General features: G+C 39.3%; 1 protein-coding gene across 1 annotated transcript; it reads left to right on the top strand.

The window, feature by feature from the left end:
* The first annotated feature begins 1839 nt into the window (after window positions 1-1839).
* On the top strand, window positions 1840-4909 carry LOC134800662 (zinc finger protein 14-like). The gene is made up of 5 exons (XM_063773144.1): window positions 1840-1968; window positions 2521-2659; window positions 3208-3270; window positions 3870-4050; window positions 4702-4909. Exons 1-5 carry the CDS (start codon window positions 1840-1842, stop codon window positions 4907-4909), a joined length of 720 nt encoding a protein of 239 aa, XP_063629214.1.
* Window positions 4910-14384: the final 9475 nt, after the last annotated feature.

Below are 14384 nucleotides of genomic sequence, written 5' to 3'. Positions count from 1 at the left end.
AAATATAACATTGATGCATCAAGGCGGTTTGTGAATAAGGGCCTACCGGGAAACGCGAAAATCGAAATGTAGTTATCTGCCTCTTTATCGTTCGAATATGCAAGAGTGATAGAGATATTAGATAACGAAATTTCGATTTTCTTGTTTCGCAGTAGACCCCCAGATTGTGACAGATAATGGTAGTGGCGCCACCTACGCAGAGTTTCGCGTAATATTCCCTATTAGTAAAAACGCCTTTTTGGCTGCGACGCTGCCACTATGTCACTTGGTATAGACATACTAACAGAGGAATTTTTATCTGTAAATAAAATAAAACTTTACTTATTCCTTGTCATGTTTTGTTTCGTGTCAAAAAATAGCGCATTGTGTGCAGAAAAAGGAAAAATATTTTTTGCTCCATATGACCTCAGGAATGCGTGGTTAAAATCTGTCTGCTTTTACCAGCCCACGGTGTATATTGCGAAATAATGAAACTACTGAGGGAAAAATCTTTGAACGAAAGAAAATTCATTGGATCTTCAAAATAATAGTAGCCTTCACACTCTCCCGGAGTTAAGGATAATGGGTTATAAGTGTTATAATCTTATAATATGTATAGGTAAATCAATAAAAATGCATTTATAATTTACAATTATTTTATTACCTACTCCCATTCCAACATTTTTAAATTGGTAATTGATTAACCAAGATTCTGGGTTGACCTCTGCTTATGTATGCTGTTATCGGGCATTATCGGCTCCGTTCGGCTCAGCATTGCTCCGACCAATTTTTAGGGTTGGCACCACTTGACGTCCCTTTGCGTGCACGACCACGGATAAGATAATGGCTTGAATTTTGACAACCCTAAATAGCCGAAAAGAATAGTGCCATACATTAGAAAGGGATAGCATGATTCGTCCCTGAATCGCTGTCAAACTTCGGTTTTTTAGGAAGTGTCCTTTCTGTACGGTAGTACTATTATTTATTCTATGGTATGGATTAAGGCAACAAATAAAATCGCTGTCAAACTTCGGTTTCGTTGGAAGTGTAATTTTTGTACGGTAGTACTAGCAGGGGTGCGAAACTCCTGACTTCGGTCAAACTCGGCTCCGCTCGGCTCAGCATTGCTCCGAGCACTTATTAGGGTTGGCACCACTTGACTCCCTTTTGCGTGCACAACCACAGATAAGATAATCACTTGATTTTTGACAACCTTAAATAGCCGAAAGGGATAGTGCCATATATTAGAAAGGAACAGCATGATTCGACCCTGAACCACTGTCAAACTTCGTTTTTGTAGGAAGTTTCCTTTCTGTACGGTAGTACTATAGCTGGTCAAGCAAATCTTGTCTGTAGAAAAAGGCGGCAAAATTAAAAAATGTAGGCGCGAAGGGTTATTGTCCCATAGAAAATTTGAATTTCGCGCCTTTTTCTACTGACAAGATTTGCTTGACCAGCTATATTAATTATTCTGTGGTTTTGTTTTCACATCCCACAATTAAGCTGACAATTTAATCAGATTGTTTATAAAATTGATCGTCTGGAAATTGCTTAAATGTCAAGTCTTTGTCTGTGGTATCTGTCAAATGTGTCTAACTCTATTTGAGTTTTGAGGTTAGCTTGTTAATGAAAACAATCACGAATCGGAAGCAAAGCATAATTAATTTCGTTTTATTTACTTTTGACACTCGCTTGTACGTGATTGGTACGCGGCTAAATCACTTAAGAGTGATTAAAATTTTAACTTTATGTTAATTGAATTTTATTTATAGACATTCCCGCTGTGGTAGTTTATCAGACGAAGGGCTACTTGTTTCGATTAGCGAGTACATACATAATAACAACGTAGCAGTTGCAGTGATGGACGTGATGCATGCGTGTCGCTGCTGCCTGCGGCGTGCTCCGGACAAGGATCTGACGACGCCGTACACACATCTCGGCATGACGGAGATATATGCCGACATGATCAAAGGGTGCTTTGACATAAATGTAAGTACGACATTCTTGTTAATGTAGCAAAACGTTCACAAACTTCCTTTTGAACGCCACAGACGGCAATTGATGTCAACGTACAATCGTGACAACGACGCCTAAGATGGCATTTGACGTCGATAGTTTTTTGATGAAAATCTACTGAGAAACACCCCACTTTTAGGTTGGCATTATTTATTCACAAAACTAAATTTTACCCAATTTACCCCCGTGGCGTCAGTGGCACGGCAAATGGATGCGCCGTTTGGCGTTAAAAAGGTTGAAATTTCGTACAGTTAAAGATGGATGTTATTGTTAGAAATAGTGTTAGGATAGCATGGTGTCTAATTTAATACTAGTAAATGAGTGGAGAAAATTGGCTAATCAAGGCTAAAGACAGAGAAAGGTGGAAAGATATGGAGGAGGCCTATACCCAACAGGGGTCCTTGATATAGTAAAATTAACAACAATATATTAGAAAACTTTTATTATGAAAACTATTTAAGGAAAAATAGAGGCTTAAATAAATAAATATAAATAAATGAGTGTGAATGATTATTTAACATGCAGCTGGTAGTGGGCGGCTCGGGCTCGTGCGGCATCTGCTCGGCGTGCGTGGGCCGCCTGCGAGACGCGAGCCACTTCAAGCTGCAAGTAGAGCACAGCCAGGCGGAGCTGCAGGCGTGGATACAGGCAGCGAGCGTCAAAGGTAGAGAAGTAGTGCATTTTAGTCATAGACGGTCTTTGATGTATGCCGAGCTACTAACAATGCTATGACAGCAAGTTCCATAGAAATTACACTTTAGAATCTTTAGATTATGTGATGAATGAGACATTGTTAAACTTAAGATCCATTATACAGTAAGTGCCCAAGCTAAAGTTAAATACGCTCTTAACTTAAGTACCCACGTCGCCATACTAGCTGTATAGAAAAGTGAATACTCAGCCTGGGGTCCGCTAGGCAGTTAATCCCAAGAATTCGCGTAGGCACTAGTTTTTACGAAAACGACGGCCATCTGACTTTCCAGCCCATATGAAAAAATAGGTCATATTCGGGAATAGTCCAGTTTCCTCACGATGCTTCCTTCACCGTGTGTTGCATAAAAATGCCTTGATTCAAGCATTATTTTTGTCCAAATATAACTAAACCTATTTGAGTAATACACGCTCGCAAATTAGAGTCTTTTATACTATTTCATTTTAAATACAACTGTGCTGTAATGTAAGACATAGTCTGAAGTAGAGTTGTTGTTGTAGTAGAGGAGCGGGCAGTCAAGTCGGAGGTGTCGGACGCGGCGAGTGACGAGGACTGCGTGTCGGGTGAGTACTGCGACACTACGATACTGCTGCACATAGTACGATACAAGCCACACCTATAATAGATCCTATCGCAGCACAAAAGTGCTGCACTGCAATAGTCTTTGCAGCTGGCGGAGACCATCTCCGGATGTATCCTATTGTGCACTCGGGGATGGTATCCGCCATGTGTATCCCTTGCTTTTAGATTAAATTGTCTGCGCTGTTGGCTTCGGCCCCACGGACGCCTCCCAAAGGTCCGGGACCCCATGGTCCCGAGATATGGAAAAGACACATAATAATAATACTGATGACGGCAAATTGTTCCAGCACTTAGATTTGATTTAGAGAGATTTGTTTTGTCGCAGCCTCGTGCCGCCCACCATACAAAATTATAGCCAAGGAAGTTAGAATCTTGTTGTATTTTCAATTAGGTTGAATTTCATTTGTTCGGAAATATTACAAGACAAATGAAATGCTACCTACTTTTGTTTTTAATTAAGGTTGACATTCCATTGAAACTAAGTGTATATCCTAATGTACATTGGGCGGCACGAGGTAATGAAAACTGCCTCTAAATGACTCGCGTTAGAATCAGTTTAAATTGTTTTAATTTGTTTCAGTGTGTTCAGAGGGCAGCGACGCCCGCGCCAGGGAACAGCTCGCGATGGATTGTTTTGTGGTGCTCGAGCGCCTCCCTAGCGACGCGATTTTTCACAGTGGAGTAGAAACATACGACTGCGAACGCTGCTGTGGCAAGCATCTCAGAAACAAGCATATTTTAAGAAAACGCATACAAAAAAGGCACTTGTCTACCGGGTTAAAAAAAACTATACGTAGTTCTACATTTCAAACTGAATCGCTTGTATTAAAGCATGAAAAAAGCGAATATGAGTGTACAAATTTTATCTGTGATGACTGTGGGTATACAACAAAGTCCAAGAAAAGTTTACAGACTCATTTAAAGAGTCACTCTGGGGACAGCGTTTTTAATTGTAGCCACTGTAGTTACACTACTCAGTTTAAAAGTGCTTTACACACACACCAGGCGGGAGACACTCGAGAGAAACCTTTTAGGTGTAACAAATGTGATTTCAAATGCAGTATTGAATCAAACCTGCGACGTCACCAGAAGACCCACAAACGAAGATATAAAAAGGTACACATAGGAAACAAGATATTGTATCAATGTAGTTACTGTGATTACAAATCCGATAAAAGGCCAAACTTACAAACTCATCTAAGAACTCACACGAAGCCGCACAAATGTAGTCATTGTGACTTCAAGTGCAGTACTAGTCGAAACATACGAGAACACGAAATGATACATACTGGCGAGAAGCCTTTTCAGTGTAGCCACTGTGAATACAAATGCATTAAGAAAACAACCTTAAAAAATCACCTGATGACACACACTGGGGCGAAACCATTTCAATGTAATAATTGCGACTACAGGTGCAGTCGGAAAGCAACCTTGCGATTACATCAAAGGAAACACACTGGAGAGAAGCCGTACAAATGTAGCCATTGTGACTACAAGTGCAGTGATAGGACAACTATACGAAACCACGAAAGGAGACATACTGGCGAGAAGCCTTTTACGTGCAGCTACTGTGATGTGATTACAAATGCAGCCGAAAAACACGCTTATCAGAACACCTGAAAACACATACTGGGGCGAAGCCATTTCACGGATCACGGAGCAAATTACTGAAATTGAAAACTTTATTTCAGGCAACTAGTGGCCCATAGATACCAACTACCACACACCAAAGAATACACACTGGAGAGAAGCCGTACACATGCAGTCATGGTCATCGTAGTACAAGCTTACGGAAACACGAAATTATACATACTGGTTTACTATATACCTTTAACCTAATAACCTATAACCTTTTCAATGTAGCCTGTGTGATTTCAAATGCTACTTTAAATCATATCTACGATGTCATCAGAAGACGCATACAGGGACGAAGCCCAAAAACGTAGCAATAGCGAGTACAAGAGTAGCCTGAAACAGCAACTGCGAAGACACTAGATGAAACACACGAGAGAGAAGCCTTATAGGGAACGTTCATGTTGGAGGGTATAGCGTTTTTTAACGTAAATCAGAACCTTAAACCTGACATTGACTCTTAATTGCAATAAGCAGGGGGCTCCTGTGCTGCCCCCTACAGCTCACGCGCACTCCCTTGTACTAATGTTATCGCTGTAATTGTGATATTGAGGTACCCTTAATTCGCCTTTAGTACATAACTTCGCCATAACATAATTTATAATTTCAGTATGACATTTATCATGGCCGTTTAGTACTTCAACATTTAGGACTAGAAGTAAATTTAATTAAAAATATTACTAGGCGAAGTTGGGGACTGGTAGAAAGGTTACATTCTTTTTTACGTTAAAGCTTATTTGACGCAGCTGTACCTATTTATTGTGAATTCAATGGACTTCTTTTTCTTGGTAAAGAGTGACTTTGTATTCCACTATAATTACTAGAATTTATTGTAAATTAATTAATATCTATCCTTCAATAAAAAGTGTTATTCTAATCTACTTCTTTACCTTACCATTGCTCCACACTCACTGAGGCATAGCACCCTCTCTATCGACCGTCCCGGGCCGTCACGTCGGCGACATGTTGTCGTCGAGCGGCGCCACAGAGTAGACACCAGTACTGCGACGCTCTTACACAACTTAGCGCCACTTGCACCATCCCACTAACCCGGGGTTAAGCGTTTAAACCGTTAACCCAGTGTCAAATTTTACTGGTATCCATGGTAACTCCAGGTTTAACCGGTTAACCCCGGATTAGTGAAATGGTGCAAGTGGCCCTTATTATATATTCATGGAATTCACTCAGCAACAACGCTTGAGCGGAAATTACTTCAATTACGCATGGCTTAATCGATTAACGGCGATTGGCACGTTGGCTACGCGCCCTGACCCATATTCAGAGGTCGTAGTAGAAATTTAGCATCCAGCTGGGTATTTGTACGGAAACATACCTGGTACGGTCAACTGTAAACATGGCATATGGGTGTAAACAACTTACTCAAAAATATGTCCAATAGTTCTTAATTCACTGACATAAGAGTTATGGGACATATTTTTGAGATGATTTGTACACCCATATTTTTACAGTTGACTGTACACAAAATACTGACTTTAACCGATCCCGTTCTACTACGCGCATTGGTTTGGCATAAGGGCGGTTTAAGACTAGCGTATACCTACGGTCGTATCAATTGGCGTTAAAACGTAGTGGTTATATTCTCTTTGGGCGTTACGACAGATTATATAATAGTTCTTACGAACAGATACTTATCTCTCAAATAAAACGCAAATACCTACCGTTTTGATACCTACACAAAAATACACTGGAGTGACCTTCAGCGCGCCGCTCCCCGCACCGCGCGCACCGGCACAACGCTAGGGTTGCTGACGCTTAGAAATGGTAAATAAATACCTAAACAGCGGAGTGAAATAAAAGGAAAGCTAAATCTTAAATTATAATAGGTACCTAACATTGCGTTTATGCGTTAGTGTTTGCGAAATACTCATTTTAAAAGGTCATATGTCCCTGCAGTAACCGCAGTGTTTACGCCGTTTTATAAACTGCGAAATGATCCCAGCAAGAATTAGTTTTAAAACTTCGTGTATATTAAAACCAGATAGAGATTAATGTTACACAGTAAAGAAAAATAATAGAGAACCCATGAATACAGCCAATTAATTATAAGTGAATAGGTAGGTAAGTACTTCCCGGTGTAAAGTTAACTTACTGTCGTTAAAATAAACATTCACCAAAATAAATTAAAAATTTGCTCCCTATTTCAAATAGATAGATATCTAAACTATACATTTGTCGTAATAAACATTACATGTTTAATAAAAGAAATTCAATAGTACCTACGTAGCTTGTAACTAGAGTTAGACCGTAAAAAGTCTGCAGCGATTTTGATAGCCCACGCAGTGCAAGTGTCATTTTAAACGTCAAACTTCTATGAAATTATGACGTATAAATAACACTTACACTGCGTGGGCTATCAAATCCGCTGCAGACTTTTATTGGTGCGACTATATCGTAAAAATTGACAGTGCGGCGCGCGGTGACGTACGTGCGTGAGCGTATGTGGCAACCAACTGGCTTGCTTGTCTACCGTGAACGGTAACAGACTCGTAGGTATAAATACGAGCTCGCGCGGAGAGTTCCATAGGCCTGATTACGAGCTTACACGCGCGTTACTTTTACCTACATTTGATCTATACGCGCGTTCGCGTACGCTCGTATAAAACGCCCTAAAAAATCTGAAATCGCCCTAAGGGTGGAATCACATGTGTCAGCATCGAGCCGCATTTTATATATGAGAAATCGCTCGTCAGTATGAAGAAGCGTACGCATCAGGAAGCTGAAAGCATGCGTACGTATCTTGCGACAAAATGCGACTCGATGCTGACACATGTGATTCCACCCTAAAGCGTTTTAAAAATAAGTGACGAAATCGTCTATTTGACGAAAAAATATTACTATCGGTTCCATATTACAAGGACATTGGTGTTTATTTAGTCACCTGCAATATATTCGGTGTGAATATATAGGTGATACTGAGCAACATTTACCAACCACCAACCCCGAAATCACGAAAAAAATTGGCCGTTTCATACATTGTTGTCTGACCTTGACATTTTCTATGGGAGAATAAATTTTTCTTTCGCGATTTCGGGGTTGGTTCCATAGTAAAAGTTGCTCAGTATGACCTATACATTCAGCCCGTAAATGCAGGGGCAAATAAACACCCTGTAATATTAAGATTTGAATGGATGCCAAGTTTTAAGATAATTAGATAAAGTGCAGGGGGACAATTTAGACTGCGGGATATTTCAACTAATCGAAACATTTTCCATGTTTTACATTATTGACTTCTTCAGTCGGTCCCTCAATATTGAGGATCGTGACATCATGTCCTTCTGTTGAAGACCAGGTTCCTCCATAGGGTTCTGTTCCCCGCCAAGCGCATGGCCTCGTGCAGTTTTAATTGCATAGGTGCCGTAATTTGAGCACACCATCTAGTAGGAGGAGAGCCCTGAGGTCTCGTGCCTTCGACTTTGCCCGTCATTATTGCTCTTTCCAGGTTTATTATTATTGACTAGAGTGCCATATTACATATGTCCAGATAGCGAAAAACCGATTAGTTGAAATTTCCCGCAGTCGAAATTGGCCCCCTGCACCTTAAACAAATTACTAAGGATAGGTAATTTAAGTTAAAGAACAATAATGTGCTTCTGATATTAATTTATTATTCATTCATTCATTATTCTAGTCTTCATCCGCGATCTCGTTCGCGTACAACAGGGTATTTGACTACTAGTCAAATCAGTTTCTTTTTTAGAACTGTCAAAACTATGTGCTACTATGGGATTTATATGAAACATCAGCATGTGGCGTCACAAACAAATTATGTACTCTTTATAGTTTTTATCTACAAAATTAATGACGCTGTTCTCCACTGTGTATCCTCTTCTGGTGCTTTGTCAAATATGATTTCCGACTAAATTTGTAATCACAGTGGGGACACAGAAAAGGTTTCTCGCCAGTATGTGTCGTTTCGTGATTTCGTAAGGTTGCCCATTGACTGCATTTGAAGCCGCAATAACTACATGTGTATGGCTTCTCACCAGTGTGCATCCTCTGGTGTATTAGCAAGTTTCCTTTCTGCCTGCAGCTGTAGTCGCACTCGCTACATTTAAATGGCTTTGCCCCAGTGTGTATCATCTGGTGTAATTGTAAGTGTGATTTGCGACTGCATTTTTTATCACAGTAGTTACAAGTATAAGGCTTCTCGCGAGATTCGCCAGTTTTTCTTCTTATATGACATAGTAGGTGACGTTGTAGGTTTGATTTATCACGGCATTTGTAATCACAGTGACTACATTGAAATGGCTTCGACCCAGTATGTATCATCTGGTGTATTTGTAAGTATGATTTCCGATTAAATTTTTTATCACAGTAGTTACAAGTATAAGGCTTCTCGCCAGTGTGTGTTCTTATGTGCCATTGTAGGTGACCTTTGTGACGAGATTGGTAACTGCAGTAACTACATTTATGAAAAGGTTTCTCTCTGTTGTGTGCCCTCTTGTGTGTCTTGTCACCAGTGTGTATCGCAAGGTGATTGTGTAAATCACTTTTACGCGGACTTTTGTAACTATAGGAAGTACAATTATAAAGTTTGTCTTCAGTGTGAGTTTTTAAATGAGCGTGAAAACTTCTCTTGTAAATCGTTGTATACTCACATTCGGAACACACGAAATCTGTAACACCATGTTCAATTCTCTCGTGCTCTAACAAAAGTGATTCAGTTTGGAATGGAGAACTACAAAATGCACAAGCGAATTCTTTAGGTCCACTAGATGAGTGAGTAATTTGTATGTGTTTCCTTAAAATAGACTTGTTTTCGAAACGCTTGCCACAGTGATCGCAGGCGTATGGTTTGTCTCCACTGTGAACAGTCGGTTCGCCGCGGAGGCGCTCGAGCACCACGGAACAAGCCATGGCGAGCTGTTCCCTGGCGCGGGCGTCGGGCACTGAAACACAAATTAACAAAGCAATTTAAGCTAAATATATCGCGAATTTAAAATTAGAACCTTTGAGAGTACAGGTGGTCATCGGTAGGATAAAAAATAAAAAAGTGTGTGAGTATATGAAAATCCCCCCCCCCCCCCCCCCTATATATGGAAATCGATTCTTAACCTTCAGAGAGTCACAGTCGGCTGTGGCCAACCCTAAAAATCATTAATCATAATTAATTCTCTCTCCGTGTCATGCCTCGTGCAGCAGATCTCGTCCAGGGTCGGAACGCTGCCGTGATATGGTGAAGTTTGAATTTATTTTTAGCATAGAGAATTAATTCCATCTAAGTACTCACCCAATAGCCGGTCACCCTCGTCACTCGCCCCGTCTCCGGCCGCTGTGTTTAACCGGAGCATGTCATCTATAGCAACCAACACTATATTAAACCCCATGTTCCACGCAGTGAACAGACTGAATGAAATTTCTTTGCACTTGCTTGCTTGACTGAATGAACTTTCTTTGCACTAGCATTATCTAGCATTATACAGGGTGATTTCGGGGTCGTGTAGCAAGAGAACAAGACATCATACAGAATTCAAAGATGAGCCTAATGATGTTGTTAATTATTGTTTATCACCAATAATGATGATTATTTTTCAGATGACAAGTAGAAAAAAACATATATGCATACAATTTGGTCACCCTACTCAATGTGACGTCTTGTCGTTTTCCATACAACGTATGTCAGAAGTCATAGGGTGACCATGATTACTTAGTGTAAGATTAATTTCACTTGAAAAATAAGAAAATTTAAACTAATTATCTTTCAATCAAATTCTACCATATGATAATGAGGATCATTTACAGAGTCAGAAAAAGTGGTTTTGGATCACGACCCAAAAATCTGCCTGTATATGTGGAAGCTTGTAATTTGCATATAGTAGATAAGTCTATTAACCTATGTATATTAGGCAGTAAGCATCCCGAATAAAATAAAATAAATAAAATAAAATAAAATTGTTTATTACGTCAAAGGAAAAGGACACCTTGAAGTAATTATTTGTTGAAGTAATTTATTTAATTTACTTTAATTTTTTAGAATAGAATAGAATAGAAAAAAGTTTATTTGGTGTCAAAATAGAACAAATTTAAATACATTTTAGTGTTCGTACACAAACACAAAATGTTATCCTAATACCCATAGATGAAATAAATAAATAAATATTATAGGGTATTTTTACACAAATTGACTAAGCCCCACGGTAAGCTCAAGAAGGTTTGTGTTGTGGGTACTCAGACAACGATATATATGTAATAATAATATAGCCTTTATTCGCTGACATCATAATAAAGTGATACAGTTAAAATATTTGTTTTATTCTGTCAGGCTGCCATTGGCATGGGCCTCCTCCATATTTCGCCATTCCTGGCGGTTTTTGGATATTCTCCTCCAGTTTTTGGGAAAGTTGTCCTCCCATCTTTTGTGTGGTCTACCTCTGCTTCTCCCTTTTTCTCTTGGGTACCACTAGGTGACATCTCTGGTCCATTTTTCTTTATTTGATCGCATCATATGCCCCGTCCATCTCCATTTCTGTTTTGTGATCCTTCGTGTGACATCCATCACCTTAGTAGTCTTTCTAATGTCTTTTAGTTTGCATCTATCTTTCAGTTTTATGTTCAGCATGCTTCTTTCCATACTTTGTTGGCATACTTTTACTTTCTGGTGATTTTGTTTTGTTAGGGTCCAGGTCTCACACCCATGTGTAAGTACTGGGAGTATGCATGAATTGTAAACTTTCCTTTTTTCAGAGATAGGCATGGATTTTGACTTCATTATCTCTTGTAGGGACCAATATCTGGACCAGCTGTTTGTGATCCTGACTGTTGTTGATTTGGCGATGTAAGTTGCCCTAGGTAGATATAGGTGTCAACATATTCTATTTCTTGATCTCTCACTGAAATGGTGTTCTTATTTTGACTGTTAGTCATTATTACCTTTGTTTTGGATGTGTTCATCGAAAGGCCAACCTTTTCGCTTTCATCTGTGAGCTGGATGAGCATGTTTTGGAGTGACTTGGGATCGGTTGCAAATAAGACAAGGTCGTCCGCGAATCTCAAGTGTGTCAGTTTTGATCCGTTGATATTTAATCCATAGCGGTCCCAGTCAAGGTTTCTGAATACGTTTTCGAGTACCGCTGAAAATATTTTTAGTAGTGATGTACCGACTATTGATTTGGCCGACTAGCCGACTAGCCGACTAATCGGCGCTCGGATGGCCGATTAGTCGGCCGACTAGTCGGCTAGTCGGCCAGATCATTACTTTGGTCTAAAATCGGTTCAAATGCACTAAAAAAACAATCGTTTTACCCCTTTTGTCGCGTTATTTATCATATAGTAATGCTAAAAAATTTAACAAAAATAACCTAAGGTCAATAATTTCGAACAAAAGTTTTCGTAAGCACCCGAAATAAAAATTTGGGTAAAATAGGTAAAAAGCTTATGAAAATATGTACTGTTTATTTATTTTTGCCCTGTTTTTCTGTCACTTATAAAGTGCCGACTAATCGGCCATTTTTGCCGACTAGTCGCCGACTAATCGCCGACTACAAATCAGGCCGGATAGTCGGTTTTCCCGACTAGTCGGCGACTAGTCGGTACATCCCTAATTTTTAGCGAGAGCGAGAGAGAGTCTCCTTGCCGTACTCCTCTTTGTATTGGAAATTCTTCTCCGTGGGTTTCCAGATGGATCTTTGCAGTGCTGTTGGTGTAAATCTTTTCGATTAAACGTATGTATTTCGTCTCGATTCCCTGTTCTTGTACCTGTAGATTGATTTGTGGTATATGCTATCGAAGGCTTTATTATAGTCTACAAAGCCGATGTAGTATGTTAGACCATGTTCATTATACTTTTCCATTATTTGTTTTAGCACATGCATGTGGTTTATTGTTGAGAAGTCGCTGCGGAATCCAGGTTGTTCGCATGGTTGCTGTTCGTCCAATTTCTTGCTGATTCTGCCCGGTAGCACTTTTGAAAATATCTTGTAAATATTGCTCATGAGACTTATGGGTCTGTAGTTATTGATTTCGTTTTTATCTTTTTTATGAATGAGTATTATGATTGATTTAAACCACTGCGTGGGGATTGTTTCCTCTCTAAGGATCTTATTAAACACTTGAGTTAATGGTATGAGTATGTCATTAATTGTATTTTTCAGTAGTTCGTTGGAGATCCTGTCTTCCCCTGGTGCTTTATCCGATTTTTGTGAATTTATTGCAGCTCTTACTTCGCAGGCAAGGATTTCTGGTATCTGTTCTTATTCCCGTCTCATCATATTGTATTGAATAATAATTTGGGTTTCTATAGCATTGTCTTTATATAAGTTTTTATAGAACTTGGTTGCAATCTTTTGTATGGTAGGTCTCTCAGTTTTAGTTTTGCCTTTTTTATCGTTCATATTTGGTATCCAGCTTTTATATTCTTTGAGTATCTTCTCTGCCTTCTTAATTCCCCCTGTTCTTTTAATTTCTTGGCTTATGGTATCCTTTCTAATTTTGTTTTTGTGGTTTCTTATGCTTGTTGAAATATTTTTACTTATTGCTTCTAGGTTGCCTTTCCTGTCTTTAAACATGTTTCTTCTCTGTGTAATCAGATTTCTGGCTTCTTCTCCTATTTTATCTTTGTCGGGCTTGGCTGTTGCCAAAGTATTGTTGAGTTTATTGAGAGCAGCTTCTAAGTTGTTGTACTGTTCTTGGACATTTAAGACCTTGTTGTTATTTTCAAGCATTTTTCTAAGTTCTGCCAGGTGGTCTTTTGTGATTGGGAATGAGATGTTGTTCTTTGTGACATGTATATGTTTCCTGGATTTACTTATGTTTGTTGTTCTTATGCTACCTCTGACCATTCTGTGGTTTGTGTTGAAATCAAGGTGGTTGATTACTGTGACATCGTTGAATATTTCTGGTTTGTTTGTCAAAATGAAGTCGATTTCATTCCTATATTTGCCATCAGGCGAAATCCAGGTCCACTTCCTGCTAACTCTTTTCTTGAAGAAGCTGTTCATAATTCGTAGTCGATTCTCTATGGCCAAATTCACTAGTCTGTCTCCGTTGTTGTTTCTCTTGCCTCTGCTGTGTTCTCCGAGGATGTGTTTCTCGCCATTGCATTGTTTTCCTATTTGGCTGTTGAAGTCTCCAATTATAAATTTAATTTTGTGTGTATATTGGATAGTCTCTCGTAGCGCTTTGTAGAATGAGTTTTTCTCAGAGTCGCTAGCTAGTTCGGTACACTTGTATTATGGAACAAGGGTGTTGGAGGTCTGGTATTCTTATGTCCAAGACGGCAATTCTGTCTGATATTCCTTTGAATTGAATAATATCTTTTTTATGTTCTTTCTTTACCAAAAACCCCACACTATACATGCCTTGTTTTTCTCCTTTGTAGTATAAGATAAAGTTGTCATGTTCCCTTATTTCTTCGCCTATTCTTCGTACTTACCTCACCCTAGTATGTTCCATTTTACAGTTTCTATTGCTAGTGTTAATTCTGCCAATCTTTATATATATGTAA

Source organism: Cydia splendana, chromosome 20, assembly GCF_910591565.1.
Source record: "Cydia splendana chromosome 20, ilCydSple1.2, whole genome shotgun sequence".
Lineage (NCBI taxonomy): Eukaryota > Metazoa > Arthropoda > Insecta > Lepidoptera > Tortricidae > Cydia > Cydia splendana.
This window is presented reverse-complemented; position numbering and strand designations above follow the sequence as displayed.